The 13,020-nt window shown below is 36.9% G+C and overlaps 2 protein-coding genes across 7 annotated transcripts in view; one reads left to right on the forward strand and one right to left on the reverse strand.

The window, feature by feature from the left end:
• Positions 1-13,020, forward strand: part of ANAPC10 (anaphase promoting complex subunit 10) — a 338,817-nt gene that overhangs the window by 103,472 nt on the left and 222,325 nt on the right. For all 4 annotated transcript variants that reach the window (XR_014583853.1, XR_014583854.1, XR_014583855.1 and 1 more), the window contains one exon: positions 3,387-3,474. The gene's annotated coding sequence lies outside the window, so the exon portion shown is untranslated. The remainder of the gene's footprint in view (positions 1-3,386; positions 3,475-13,020) is intronic.
• HHIP (hedgehog interacting protein) overlaps positions 1-13,020 on the reverse strand; it is a 79,935-nt gene that overhangs the window by 15,955 nt on the left and 50,960 nt on the right. For 2 of the 3 annotated variants that reach the window (XM_083834685.1, XM_083834684.1), the window contains exons 5-11: positions 12,231-12,382; positions 11,620-11,793; positions 10,391-10,534; positions 9,359-9,480; positions 7,186-7,309; positions 6,360-6,490; positions 4,735-4,816 (exon numbers count right to left, since the gene is read on the reverse strand). In XM_083834685.1, the coding sequence (XP_083690811.1) occupies positions 4,735-4,816; positions 6,360-6,490; positions 7,186-7,309; positions 9,359-9,480; positions 10,391-10,534; positions 11,620-11,793; positions 12,231-12,382 (929 nt within the window). Of the gene's footprint in view, positions 1-3,490; positions 3,936-4,210; positions 4,329-4,734; positions 4,817-6,359; positions 6,491-7,185; positions 7,310-9,358; positions 9,481-10,390; positions 10,535-11,619; positions 11,794-12,230; positions 12,383-13,020 lie in introns of those variants that run through there. The other variant, XM_083834686.1, reaches the window with a different exon arrangement.

Genomic DNA, 13,020 nt, shown 5'->3' on the forward strand with positions numbered 1-13,020 from the left:
GATGTGATTGAAAAAAATCCTTAGGTTTTTCCATCGTGGTTACAAAGGAGTTTTTGTGAAGTACTTCTGTAAAGTGAAACTCTCTAGACTGGTATTCGCAAAAAGCTCTAATTTCTCTTTAGTGTCTCTTATGGGAATAGTAACTGCATGTGGGTAGGTAAATGAGATAAGAATTTTGCATGCTATGGCTAAACTAAACATAATTAGACATTAATTCGGGCTTTCCATTCCCTCAAATGACTTAAGGGATAGTAACTTTCTGAACAGAAAGAAATCACATGGCCCACCTGGGTTGGTGAGAGCATTCACCAACAAAATTGGCTCATTTGACAGTCAGCTTTAAGTAGTAGCTTCACAATCTCTCTATAACCCATCAGAACTATGTTGATGCAGATTAGTCTAGTGCTGTATGTTTCTGACTTGCCATTTCCATAGTAATTAAAGTCTTCAAGAAGGCTACACTTTCATAAATGCTGCTCTTACACCTTACCATCTAACACTCCTGACTCATGCTAAAAAGGAAAATCACAACCATTCTTGTAAAGGGCCTGAACAATGTCAACATGAGATATAACCTAGATATAGTCCCTTAACGTTTGAAATCATTCTGTTTGGAAAGACTCTGGTAGTGGATATCCCAACAGTGGTGATGGAAAGGATGATAAATGGAATTACATACTCTGGAGGGGCATGAAAGAGGAGTGAGATGGTTTGAATCAAGTTCAAGTTTCAATCCTGCGGAAAGCAGCTATTCTGGCTGTTGATACAAAACATATTGAAATCCAGATCTATAAGGTGTTAAACACATGGAGAGGAAGAGGAATTCTTACATGTGCAAGGAAACTTATTAAGCTCCGCCTTCTTTTGTAAATATTAGCTGCTAGCTCCAGTGAGCCATGCTGGTCAAAACAGTTATTCTTTGGCTATGGAGTCACGGTATAGACAGTGGCAAAAGCTTGTAACTTCATAGGGATTTCAGCAGTGCATGAGTGTCCTTCTAACTTCTCTGGTTTTAGTCTCATCTTTTAAACAGAAATCTCTTGCATTGTCTGTCACTTTGACTATTCTTCTCTGAATCTTTTTCATTTTATCTAGAATTTGCTTAGAAGTGAACATGATCACAGTGTAAGTATTCTAACAGAAGACTTAAAAAGCCAGACTGTCGCTGCTCTGCCACCTTCCAAAGTTTATTTTCTTTCTTTTTTTTTCTTTTTTGGTTTGCTCCACTCTATGGTTTTCATAGAACAGCTGGTAATAAGTTTGTATCAGCTATAATTTAAACATTATCAGCAAATATTTCTTATTTAAATTGTTTTTAAATTTTCTGTTTCTGACTTATCACTGCATTGCCTAATATGTCCCACATACCGATGTGTCAAAATAGCAACCTTGTTTTGAAGAGAAGCATTATTTAATTCTGGGCTTTTCATGGGAGGCTATTAAGTTATTGACATGAAGTATTTGGAGACCTGTTGGAGGGGTGAGGAACTAAAAAGAGGTTTCCTGTGGTACCTTGTATTCTGTGTTTCAAACTGCCTTGATGGAGGGATTCAGAACCTCTGCGTTGATCCTATTCATTATCAATTTTCATATACCACCTCAGTTTAACTCATAATGTTTATTACATCTTAAGGATTGTTTTAGGATAGGACCTTCCTATTGCTAATTATTGAAGTTTCATGCAAAGGGTTCTCTGGATTACTCTCATTCTCTGATCTTCTAATGTTTTAAACATCCTATCTCTTTTGAAAATTTTCTACTGCTAGCAATATCAAAGTAATAGGTTTCTTTCTTAAGTTCTGTTTGAGATGAGGAAATCAGGCTCACAGTTATGTTTGAGAACAAGTTTGCTTACGCAGTAGTTTCCTACAAAGATCAAAAGAAACAAAATCCTGCACCTCTATATAATGTTTATTATTTAGAATAAAAGAGTAATTACATACTCTTATAGCAGCTTATAAGCACTAGCAGAAGATTGTTTTTTGCTTGAAGTTTTAAATTTCCAGCAAGGGGTCACCACAAGGAATGATAATTGTATTCTTCTGCACTGCCCCATGCATGGAAGGCTCACTCTGCAAATAGATTAGTCTGCCAGGGGCCACCCATCACAGGACTTTGTTATGTTAGTAATGAATTTCTATGATGTGACAAATCAATACCTTGATGACTATATACCTGATGCTCATAGCCTACTTGTAGCATCTTTGTTTTGTGTTTTAGAAAGTTCACTGCGCTAGGGTTTGCACTTTTATTTGATGTAGTTGTATGGCATGTAACATGAGGAAGGCATTAAACAGAAAAGCAAAATAACAGTATGCAAAAAGTATTAGCAGGTGATTAACAATTAGTATTTTGCTAATAAAGCGTTACGTAAACATTTGTCAAAGCCATGGAATTTTTAAATTGTTTACAAGTGTAATGTGAAATCAGCATGAAATGGTAAGTAGAGCTGCTATGCTCTTTTGTGGAAGTAATTGGTCATCTTTCACTTAAAAATCATCAATAGTATGAGATTAAAAAACAGTAAAATTCAAAACTTTGGCTGAATGAAAATTGTCCCATGTTTCTAGAAAGCATTACCAAAAACTATATCCCTTTGCCACAGTCTGTTTAATTTCAAATGTATGCCAATTTACAAAAGTATTTTATAGTTTTCTGGTTACTTTCACCAGTAACCAAACACAGTCCTGACCCTTTTCCATACATGAAAACAGCCAACCGTGAGTGCAGCAATGGGAGGTCTGGCCTTTCAGGTATGTCAGCTGAAGACCACCCTACTGGAAGAGGTAACAAGAACAAAAAGCCGAGGTCAAACAAGGCAGCCCCATGTAATTAGATACTAATAGTGGATTTAGGGTGTAAAATTCACTTAAAACCATATACCAACAGACTAAACAATCCCAATAAGAATGGCAAGTTTTGTTCTAAAACAATGTTTTTAATACCAGAAAGCATAAATAAAACATACATAATAACCTTGACTGACAGACTGCACTAACCTGCAGTAACATCTGCTTCCAAACCAGTTGCCGTGGGTTTGGGTAGCATAATTAAAAAACTCTGAAACTCTACTGTAACTTATAGAACAGTGTGCACCCAGTTTCATGGATTTATTATTGATTTCAGATGTTGTCCCATAACAATTTTTAGAAGTTAAATTCTGACAAGAAAATAAATTCTTCTCTTAAACAGTCAAGAGCAAAATCAATAATGGATATCTGACTGTATGTGATGCTAAAGGATAAACATGCTGAAGTAGGTACTGAACGAACAGACATACTAATCTAGGTTGTTCTCATGGGAATGATGAGGTCAAATTAATTAGTATGACAAAATTTATTTCTGTTGGCCTTTTAATTTTGTGTTAATTTTTGATGCTTTTGCAGGATGCATGTGGTAGCCGTATATGCCGTGAACTTGGTCTGATGGAGCAGCATGATCCATCATGAAGAAAGTGGTATTTCACCAGCCAAAGTAAGTGTCTGCTAGTCACTTTCTCCTATTACTTGTGGGCACACTGGACTGCATAGGGGACTGGCTTTGTGCAGTCTTTCCATGTCCCCTGATATTTCCACGGCTGTAGCTGCTCTACAAAGATCTTGAAGGTGATCACATCTCAAGAAATTCTGGTTTGGTAATTTTCATTTATTCTCATTTTACAGCTGGTAAATTAGTTTAAATAACTGTACTGATCACATTAATTCTGCATCTTATAAATCATTTGGGTGGGATTCATAAGCTGTGGTTTAAGAAAAGTTAATGAAGAACACGAGAACATTAAGAAATAAGTAGATTTAAGAAATGTTAATGACTTGAGTGTATTTTTGGCACACAGTCCAAGGACAGAAGTTTTCCTTCCTTAGATTCTCTCTTTGTGCTCCAAACCTTCTGAAGGAGAGACAGGTGAGTGCTGCAATGTGGAAGGATCTTGAAACCTAGTAAGCAATAACAATGCACACCCGCTGAGGATTCAGTCCTCTGTATACTTCTCAGTTGGTGGTGTCTCCTATACAACAATGGAGATGTTTGGGAAAGACTGAATTTGTCCCTCAGACAAGTTTGCTTATGGCAAAACCGAAATTGTGAGGAAGTGAGACTGGAACTGACCAGGTAGTAGCCAAAGAAATTATTGACCTAAGTCTAGTACCGTCAAATTATTTCTGTAGTAGCTTTTCAGTATGCAGAGTAGATATTGTCAGACAGTACTAACCTTTTGAGCCAGCTTCCTTTGTGAACTGTCACACCGCAGTGGCAGGTAAGGCAGCAGTAGCACTAGGGGGAATTCCAGCGTTCTGCCTTCCATAGACCCTTTATAACCTCTGTGGTACCTACAAGGCATTCGGCTTCAGTACTACCAGAAGCATCTTTTATCCTTAGTGGTCCATATGGTTGCACTTTAAATATGTCTAAACTTCTAAGAAAATATACAAAGAATGTGAATCTAAGTGGGAAAGTGGGCAGCACTTATCATAATGTTGAAGAGTAAAAATTAGTGGTGGCTACACTTCTACTGTTCTGACAGTCACTTTCTATGAGACAGCGATTACTTTTAGAGAATCTATTTAGTTTGCTGCTGATGGTACATTGGCTTTTAGGAAACCCCTGCACTAAGAATTTTCCTTCTTATTTAATATAAGTATTGCACAATATAGCTACATGAAAGAACTACACTTACCTTTTGGGTTTTAACCTGTTGAAAGGAAGATTGATCTTAGGGAGTAGTGCAATGCTCACCTTTTTGGGTCAATGATCTTGTAGAGCTTGCCATTGTGAGACTGCGTCATACTTTTACTGCTTGATAATATGTAAATCTCACCTGTTAAAGAAAACAACACAATGAAATAGTTCCCCTTTCCTAAGATGTCAAATGTTTTTGTGATCTAGCTGTGTTTGCAAGATGAGGTTAAAAAACACTTTGGAGACCACTCACCTCACTGAAATATACAACACAATCATTGCTATCTGAAAATTTAAATAAGCACTTTTCCCAAATTGATGCTAAAATGTGAAATATACTTTATCATGAATGTTTTTTATTTCATATTGTTCATATGTATTTCATATTGTTCATATAGAAGGTATAGAAGGTATAGAAGGCATAGAAGGTATTTTGAGCAAGTTTGCTGATGACACCAAACTTGGAGGAGTTGTGGACTCGAATGAGGGTGGAAAGGCCTTGCAGAGGGATCTGGATAGGTTGGAGAGCTGGGCGATCACCAACCGCATGAAGTTCAATAGGAGCAAGTGCCGGGTCCTGCACCTGGGACGGGGAAACCCTGGCTGCACGTACAGACTGGGCGATGAGACGCTGGAGAGCAGCCTAGAAGAGAGGGATCTGGGGGTCATGGTTGACAGCAAGTTGAATATGAGCCAGCAGTGTGCCCTGGCGGCCAGGAGGGCCAACCGTGTCCTGGGGTGCATCAAGCACGGCATCGCTAGTAGGTCAAGGGAGGTGATTGTCCCGCTCTACTCTGCGCTGGTGCGGCCTCACCTCGAGTACTGTGTGCAGTTCTGGGCACCACAGTATAGAAAGGACATGAAACTGTTGGAGAGTGTACAGAGGAGGGCTACGAAGATGGTGAAAGGCCTGGAGGGGAAGACGTACGAGGAACGGCTGAGGTCACTGGGCCTGTTCAGCCTGGAGAGGGGGAGGCTGAGGGGAGACCTCATCACAGTCTACAACTTCCTTGTAAGGGGGTGTCGAGAGGCAGGAGACCTTTTCTCCATTAACACCAGTGACAGGACCCGCGGGAACGGGGTTAAGCTGAGGCAGGGGAAATTTAGGCTCGACATCAGGAGGGGGTTCTTCACAGAGAGGGTGGTTGCACACTGGAACAGGCTCCCCAGGGAAGTGGTCACTGCACCGAGCCTGTCTGAATTTAAGAAGAGATTGGACTGTGCACTTAGTCACATGGTCTGAACTTTTGGGTAGACCTGTGCGGTATCAAGAGTTGGACTTGATGATCCTTAAGGGTCCCTTCCAACTCAGGATATTCTATGATTCTATGATTCTATTCTATGATATATATTCATAAAATATATAATTGGGGAATTATAAAGAGGGATCCATCTGTAACACAGGGAACTAAAACAGGCATATGAGTTGTGTCATAGTGAGTGACACGGTTCAAAGAATGTGAGAGAAAATAAGGACCTTTGACCCTTCCAATAACCCTTTCTCTTCTCAATTCTTCTTACACAGCTGGTAAGGTGTAGCTGAAATAGCAGTGAAGAAAGCTTTGGCAAAGGATAGCTAGCCTTCAGATTTCTTGTTTTAAAACATTTACTATGATTTTTAATAGCTTAGCAGGCAATACTGATAAGACTTATAATTTAATAACATAGTTTTTTCTATTTACCTAATTCGTCTTCGCCAAATCCCAAGACAGGGCCTGAAAAGAAACCTCTACATGAACCGCTGTTGCCAAGACAGAGGGGTTTCTCTTGCCACTGTTTAGTTGCAGGATTCTGTTGCAGTGTTAAAAAATTTCTATATTCAAAAATACATTAAAAAAATATTGTTATATTACATTTTAAATATAGAATTTTCACTATCCAGATAAATAAGTACACACTTGCAGGAAGAAGCTCCACAGATACATATATGCAGTTCATCACATCTTATTTCCTGCCTGTTATTTTTCAGATGCTTAAAAAGCATAGCATTTCCCTTCTTTTCATTTAAACATTGCAAAATTGGGTTCAAGCCATACTATAGATAATCATTTGTGAATACTGAGCTATTTGGCATGGGAAAACTATACCCATTTATTTAAAAATAATTCTGTTGCTCCATCAATGATGTTTCCGTAAAACCCCAAAAGTTTTCCTTATCTCATCACTTAGACCTGTTTGGCAAACAATTCCATGATTAACATTTATTCCCATTATAATGTAAATGATGTATGTAAGTGTTTGTAGAACTAAAATCTTTAGAAAGCTGTGATGTTAGTGTCTTTGTCTGTACTTTATTCCAAGGATTAGACATGTTATGTATGCTGCCATTCATTAGAATGTCATGCTGTTTGATTTCCAAATCTTGAATTTAATCTGCATTGTCACATTGCTACATGGGCAAAGTGACACAATTTAAAATGACTGTTGCTGTTCTTTTATACAGGAAGCTCATAACTAAATACACCTTATGTTCACTTTTGTTTAAGGCTGAGATTATAAGAAACCTACCCATTGCGGTCTCCAAACACATAACTTCCATAGAGTCTTTCAGACTGGCAACCTCGATAGACAAATCCACCAACCAAGGCTCCACTGCTGAATGGTTTGAATTCTAGAAGCGAAGGCTCACTTTCTAAAAAGGAACTACCATAGCATTAGATCATATGCAGTTTCATATTTTGATTCATATTTATGAAAAGTATTATTACTTCAAGAAATAGGTTAATTCTCTTTAAATGTTCTATAAAATTCAAGGTGTGTAGCTGGAAAGAAAGCATTAGGAAAATCAGAACATTGCAACAAAAGCTGTGTGTGAAACAATGAGTTAGGGATTTAGATAGGAGACATTATAATTACCTTCTTCCATGCACAAGCCAAGAGAATAAAACTGTATCAGGATTAGGTCAGACTTCCATTGAAGTTAATGTGATTACAGCTATTAACTTTTTTGTGCCAATACAGTCTACAGAATAGATCTCTTGAATGTTAGGAATATAATTAAACCCCCCTTCACTGAAAAGGGTGCTCAGATTTTTCACCAGTACCTAAGAGCATGAATTCCTGTGATTTTCAGCAGAACTTGTTTTCAAAGCTATTCAGTGGTTTGAGAAACTCTTTCAAAATCACAGTTTTAAATACAGTTTGTCTCTTACTTCCCATAAAACATTAGTATTGCTGGATGTAGCTACTTATGGTAATTTTTCCTGCTGCTATTATAATCACAGTTCCTGCACACACACACATATATATTTTTTTACAGAACTGCAGAGTTTAGTCACATCAAATTGTGTCTTTGAGGAAGTTTCAATGCAAATGTTCCTATGCATGCAATCAAATATTGCTCAGGGTAAAAGCAGGCTCAAATTGAAATCCTAACTGCATAATTTTAAATTAAAGCCACAGCCAACAGACTTTTTTGTTTCATAGGAACTTCATTTTTGGTTGAAGTGCTGTCTGCAGGTCTTTGATAAATGAATTTCCTAGATTATTCTACATGAGAAAGAGCTGAAATTTTATGTGTGGGAGAAAAAGATGATGAGCTCTTTTTATTTAAGCAGTTGACCCACAGCCTAGTATTAATACTGGCAAGCTGTTCTGGATAGACACAATATTGCTTAGTTTACTCTACAGTAAAGATGCAGTCAAAATTCCATTGGAGCAGCGGTTTACCAAATATTATTCTTTGGTTTGGCTTTTATAAAATGCACACAAAAAATACATGCAATAACTAAAGTAGAACAATTGCATTACACGTTGGGACTGTACTACTAGCCAGCACAGCTGCTTTGCTTTTAAGTACAGTACAGGTGGAAGAACTGGAGATGTGAATAAAACCTGAAAACATTATGTTCCAGGAAATATGTCAGTTCTTGATCCCTTTAAACACCTTTGAAATTTACCACCTTTTACCACCATATATTTAGAAGCTGGGAAATGGTCAACCAAGGCAGAGGATAGCTCAGAGTAACTACCACCTGGCTTCCCTGAACAAACAAGTGATCTTAGTAGGTATCAGAGTTAAACATTAAATTAAAATTGTGAGTGGCAATCATACTGATTCAGAGAGCACATAAAACATTCTAAAATTTTAAGTTCCTAATTGAGTATGTTTATCCTATTGCAATCTAAACTAGTCTTTTATTATGAAGTAGTAGCATAGTGCATTTCTCTAAGTTGTTCATTTTTAGTAACATTTAAACAGAGCTCAGTCATTTCCCTGTTTGGTTTTGTTCTGTTGTTGTCTATCTCATTTTTTCCATTATAGGAGGCACATTACATCAGATTTCCATTCTGTACCTTAAAAGGTTATTTGTGAATGACTAAGAATACATTTTCATCACTTCCTGATATTCCAAAATCTTTTCTTTATGAACCATCATTTGCAATTACAGTGAGATCTTTGAGAGACTAGCAACTAGCATATTTCTTGAATCTTATTTACATGATATTCTGCAAAAACAAGAACAAAGTTCAGACATTTAATTTTTGTTTCGTCTTTCATCTTTTATCTATTTGTACTGTACTTTCATATGTTCTGTCTTATGTAGGTTACCTATCCTGACTATGCAGTAAGTTACTTGTCATGGCTTTACAGTCCTTTATTGTTTTCCGTTTTCTATTTATTATTCCATAGTCAGAGAAACCTACTATTCCCAGTAGCTTTACCCTGGATGGAACTTACCATAGTCTTTACCCTTTATTATCTGTAAGATTCTTGCTGAAGATCTGTTCTTTCCATTTGAATCTGAGCAAAGTATTGTTAAATTGATGTTTACATCTGTTGGGTGGCGATCCACAGCACAGCTGTAAGACAAGACAATAGAAGAAAATTCATGAGATATATGGATTCAGTAGAATGGCTTCAATAGTATGAAGCGTCACATTTTGAGGGATTACTGTTTCATTGTGGCTCATACACATTTGAGGGACCTGCTTCGTAATGAGCCAAAATATCTGAGAGATGCATCAGATTTGAATATAAGAGAGAATATCTTTCCCATCCCTGCACTATTTTTATATAAAATGGAGTAAAACTATGCTTTTACTTAGTGTTGAAATCTACTCTGCTCAGCAACACTGGAAATAAGTAATGCTTTAACCAAGCTAAATAAGTTGACTTACATGGTGTAGAAATTTTTGACTGTTAAGAAGTCTGATGGTCAACTCTTGTCTGAACAGCTTCTGAATTTCTGAATTTTTTAAACCATGACTTTAAATGTCACTTCAGTAATACCACCCACCTAATTTGCTGAATTATGTGTTGTTTAGTTAAAGTGTTGCTCTCCTCCTTGTTATTGTTTAGATTTCACCAGATGTTCTCATTTGTTTTCTACATGCCTTTTTTTCTCAATCAAGATTCTACTGTTCTAATTTCTCAGATTCCCATCCCAGCTGTGTTTTACCAGCTCTCTGCATTAACTTCTCGTGTTTCATAAAGAAAAAAATATAGAGGGGGAAAAAAAAAAGCCAGTATGTTGTTTCTTCCATTTCAGTCTTGACTTGTAATAGCTGTGCATTCTCATCTCCTTCCTTACCCTTTTCCAATATGCATTTGTTTCTAACTGTGACATGTATGTGAAGATGGAGGAGTGGCTGTTAGAAAGGTTCATGAGTGCCTTTATTATGAAAATTTTGTTACCAGACTAAATAAAATATTTCTGACTGAAAACGGTACCTGCTCCAGAGTAATTCAATTTAATTGTAATTTACTTACCGGCCTGGATTGTGGAGTCCATGTGCAAAAATTTCAGGAGGTTGGTTTGTGCTATTAAAATGTGGATTGCTCCGCGGTATGGAATAAGGGACACTGCACAGGTCAGTATTTACGTCGAGGCGTAATACAGAACCTGTAAAATCACTGAGAAAGTTGGAGGATAAAATAATTGTCTTTTTAAAGTATTTTACTAGTATATTTAACCCATATAATACTACAGTGAACCAGCAAAAGAAACCGTGTACTTTACTTAATATTCATGTCCCGATTGGTCTTTTATGGTATGTGAGAGTCCTAAGAATTGTAGCAGAACCCATCAAAGATTCATTTTGACCAACACATTGCCTTGTTATATCTATACTAGAACTCCTCTGACCATTCTGCTGGGGAGTAACTTGATAACAAGAACAACTTTCTGTATCACAGCATCTGTTTCAGTCACCCCCCTTTTTCTATATTAATTTAAAATAATTGCTCTCTGGTCTTGGTGTTAAGGATATCCTGATTGTAAGGTTCAGGAGCACCTGCTATTCTGCTGAGCCAAAGAAGCCTTTGAGCATAGCAACTGCTTTTAGGTCTGTAAAGGCTCAGTATCACTCTTTCTCTAAACTAAAGCAAATATTGGGCCAACACTTTGCAACTCTAACATAGGATAGGGCTTTGGGCAACCTGATCTAGTGAAAGGTATCCCTGCCCCTGGCAGAGGAGTTGGAACTGAATCATCTTTAAGGTCCCTTCAAACCCAAATGATTCTATGATTTTATAATGTAATAAAACAGGGTCAAAGCTAGTTGAGAAAATTGTATAGGTAGAACCAAAGCAGGATTGCTTCATAAATTTCCTAGACATTTTCCTAAGGGATACAATGTTGTTATTGACTCTGGTATGTGTCTGTTAGAACATTTGCTCAATAAAGTTGTCCTGTTCATAGAATAATAGTTTGTAAAAAAAGAAGTCTAATTGGTGTTTAAATAGAATTACATGTGCTGGTGATGTATGAAACCCAATGTTTATGGGGTCTGATAGCACACAACTACAACAAGATGTTTCTAAGTAGTAAGACTGTTCTGAAAATTAACTGCTAAATTCAGGTGTTGAAAATACTGGGGTGATGTAGTAAAGAAAGGGTAAGATTTGTGCTGACAACTGTTGATCATTTTTGGTTCTGACCCCAAATACTGTGCAAAAAGAGAAGACCACATAAATCTATCCATTGGTAGTTTTTGTACCTTAAGCCATCCATCTCTTCCATATCATCTAGAGTAATCATGCCATCTCCAAGAAAAATGTATAGGAAGCCATCTGGGCCAAACAGAAGCTGTCCTCCTAGGTGTTTTCGATGTAGCTCTGCTACTTCTAAAAACACTCTTGCTGTTCTCATATCAACTTGGTGTGGGTTTTTCCTGCAATACAAAGATATGAAAACAGTTTTCACAGCTCACTATCATAGGTTTTCTTTCTAAAAATAAACTTGAGTCATTCAAATTATACTTTAAGAGGTGGATGTTTTAACTTGGTAGAAAAATGCCCAACAGTAATTTCTGAGAAATTTCAGTTTTTCAGCATTCACAAAAATTATTTTGCTGTCCATACACAAGGTAGGAAATAAATATAATTTTAAAATGACAGAATAATTAAAAAGAAATCTTAAAAAGCATAAATCATTATACTTACTGGTATTCCAAAAATACTGTTTGAAATACATATCAGCAATAATTTTTCTGCAAGTGCCCAAGTATGTGCTTTGTAAGTCTGAGTTCATTTTAGAAATAGGATATACAAAACTGAAGAAGATTGCTGATAAATACAAAATTTGTGAATTTTAGACTTCTAATGATACCTGGATACTGTGTATTCTACGACCCTAAGGATGTGATCATGAGGTCCAATAGCCCACCGTTCTTGGTTGGTGGTATAAGACACATACAGCTTTCCATTTTTCTTGTAATTGGGATGGAATGCAAGGCTTAACAGTCCTCTTTCATCTCCTCCCTGCAGTCAAATGAAAAACACAAAGAATTGTGAAGTTAATTATGTTCCTTATTGTGTTGCAGCTGGAACCCAAAAAAAAGTTTCTTTCTTGTGGATAATCTTTGCCCAAACTCTTTTATTTCTTTCCTGACTACTGCACAAAAAGGATTATAAAACATTTCACTTTGGAGAACTCTTTAAGAGTTAGAACAAGACAATTGTCTTATGTAGTTATCTATGCACAAGTCTCTTGCACCACTTTTGTGGAATGATTTGTGTATGTAATCTTTGGGAAGCCATGAAGACAAGTTTAAGTGCTGCGAAGGATTCTTTGCTGGGTTACTAGGTTGCTTGTAATTCGTAGAGGACACATAAAAAGGTCTATAATCAGCAGTCAGTTCTAATCCAAGTATCCAAAACCTAAAACACAGTGCTGGCTGCCAACTCCCACTGTCTTGGCAATATGTTTAGAAAACAGTTAAATTGCTTGTGTAATATGTAAACCTTTGTTTTACCCTGGAGGCAGCAACATCAGTTGTCACAACTATGGTGGTCTGTTCATCATAGCTAGTATACTGTAGGTAATAAGCAGCCTTGGTCTCTGTGCAGAGAAACCATAGTTTTTACATGTGGTCCTTCAATAGAAACATTTTTGTTAT

Source organism: Anser anser, assembly GCF_964211835.1.
Source record: "Anser anser genome assembly, chromosome: 4".
NCBI lineage: Eukaryota > Metazoa > Chordata > Aves > Anseriformes > Anatidae > Anser > Anser anser.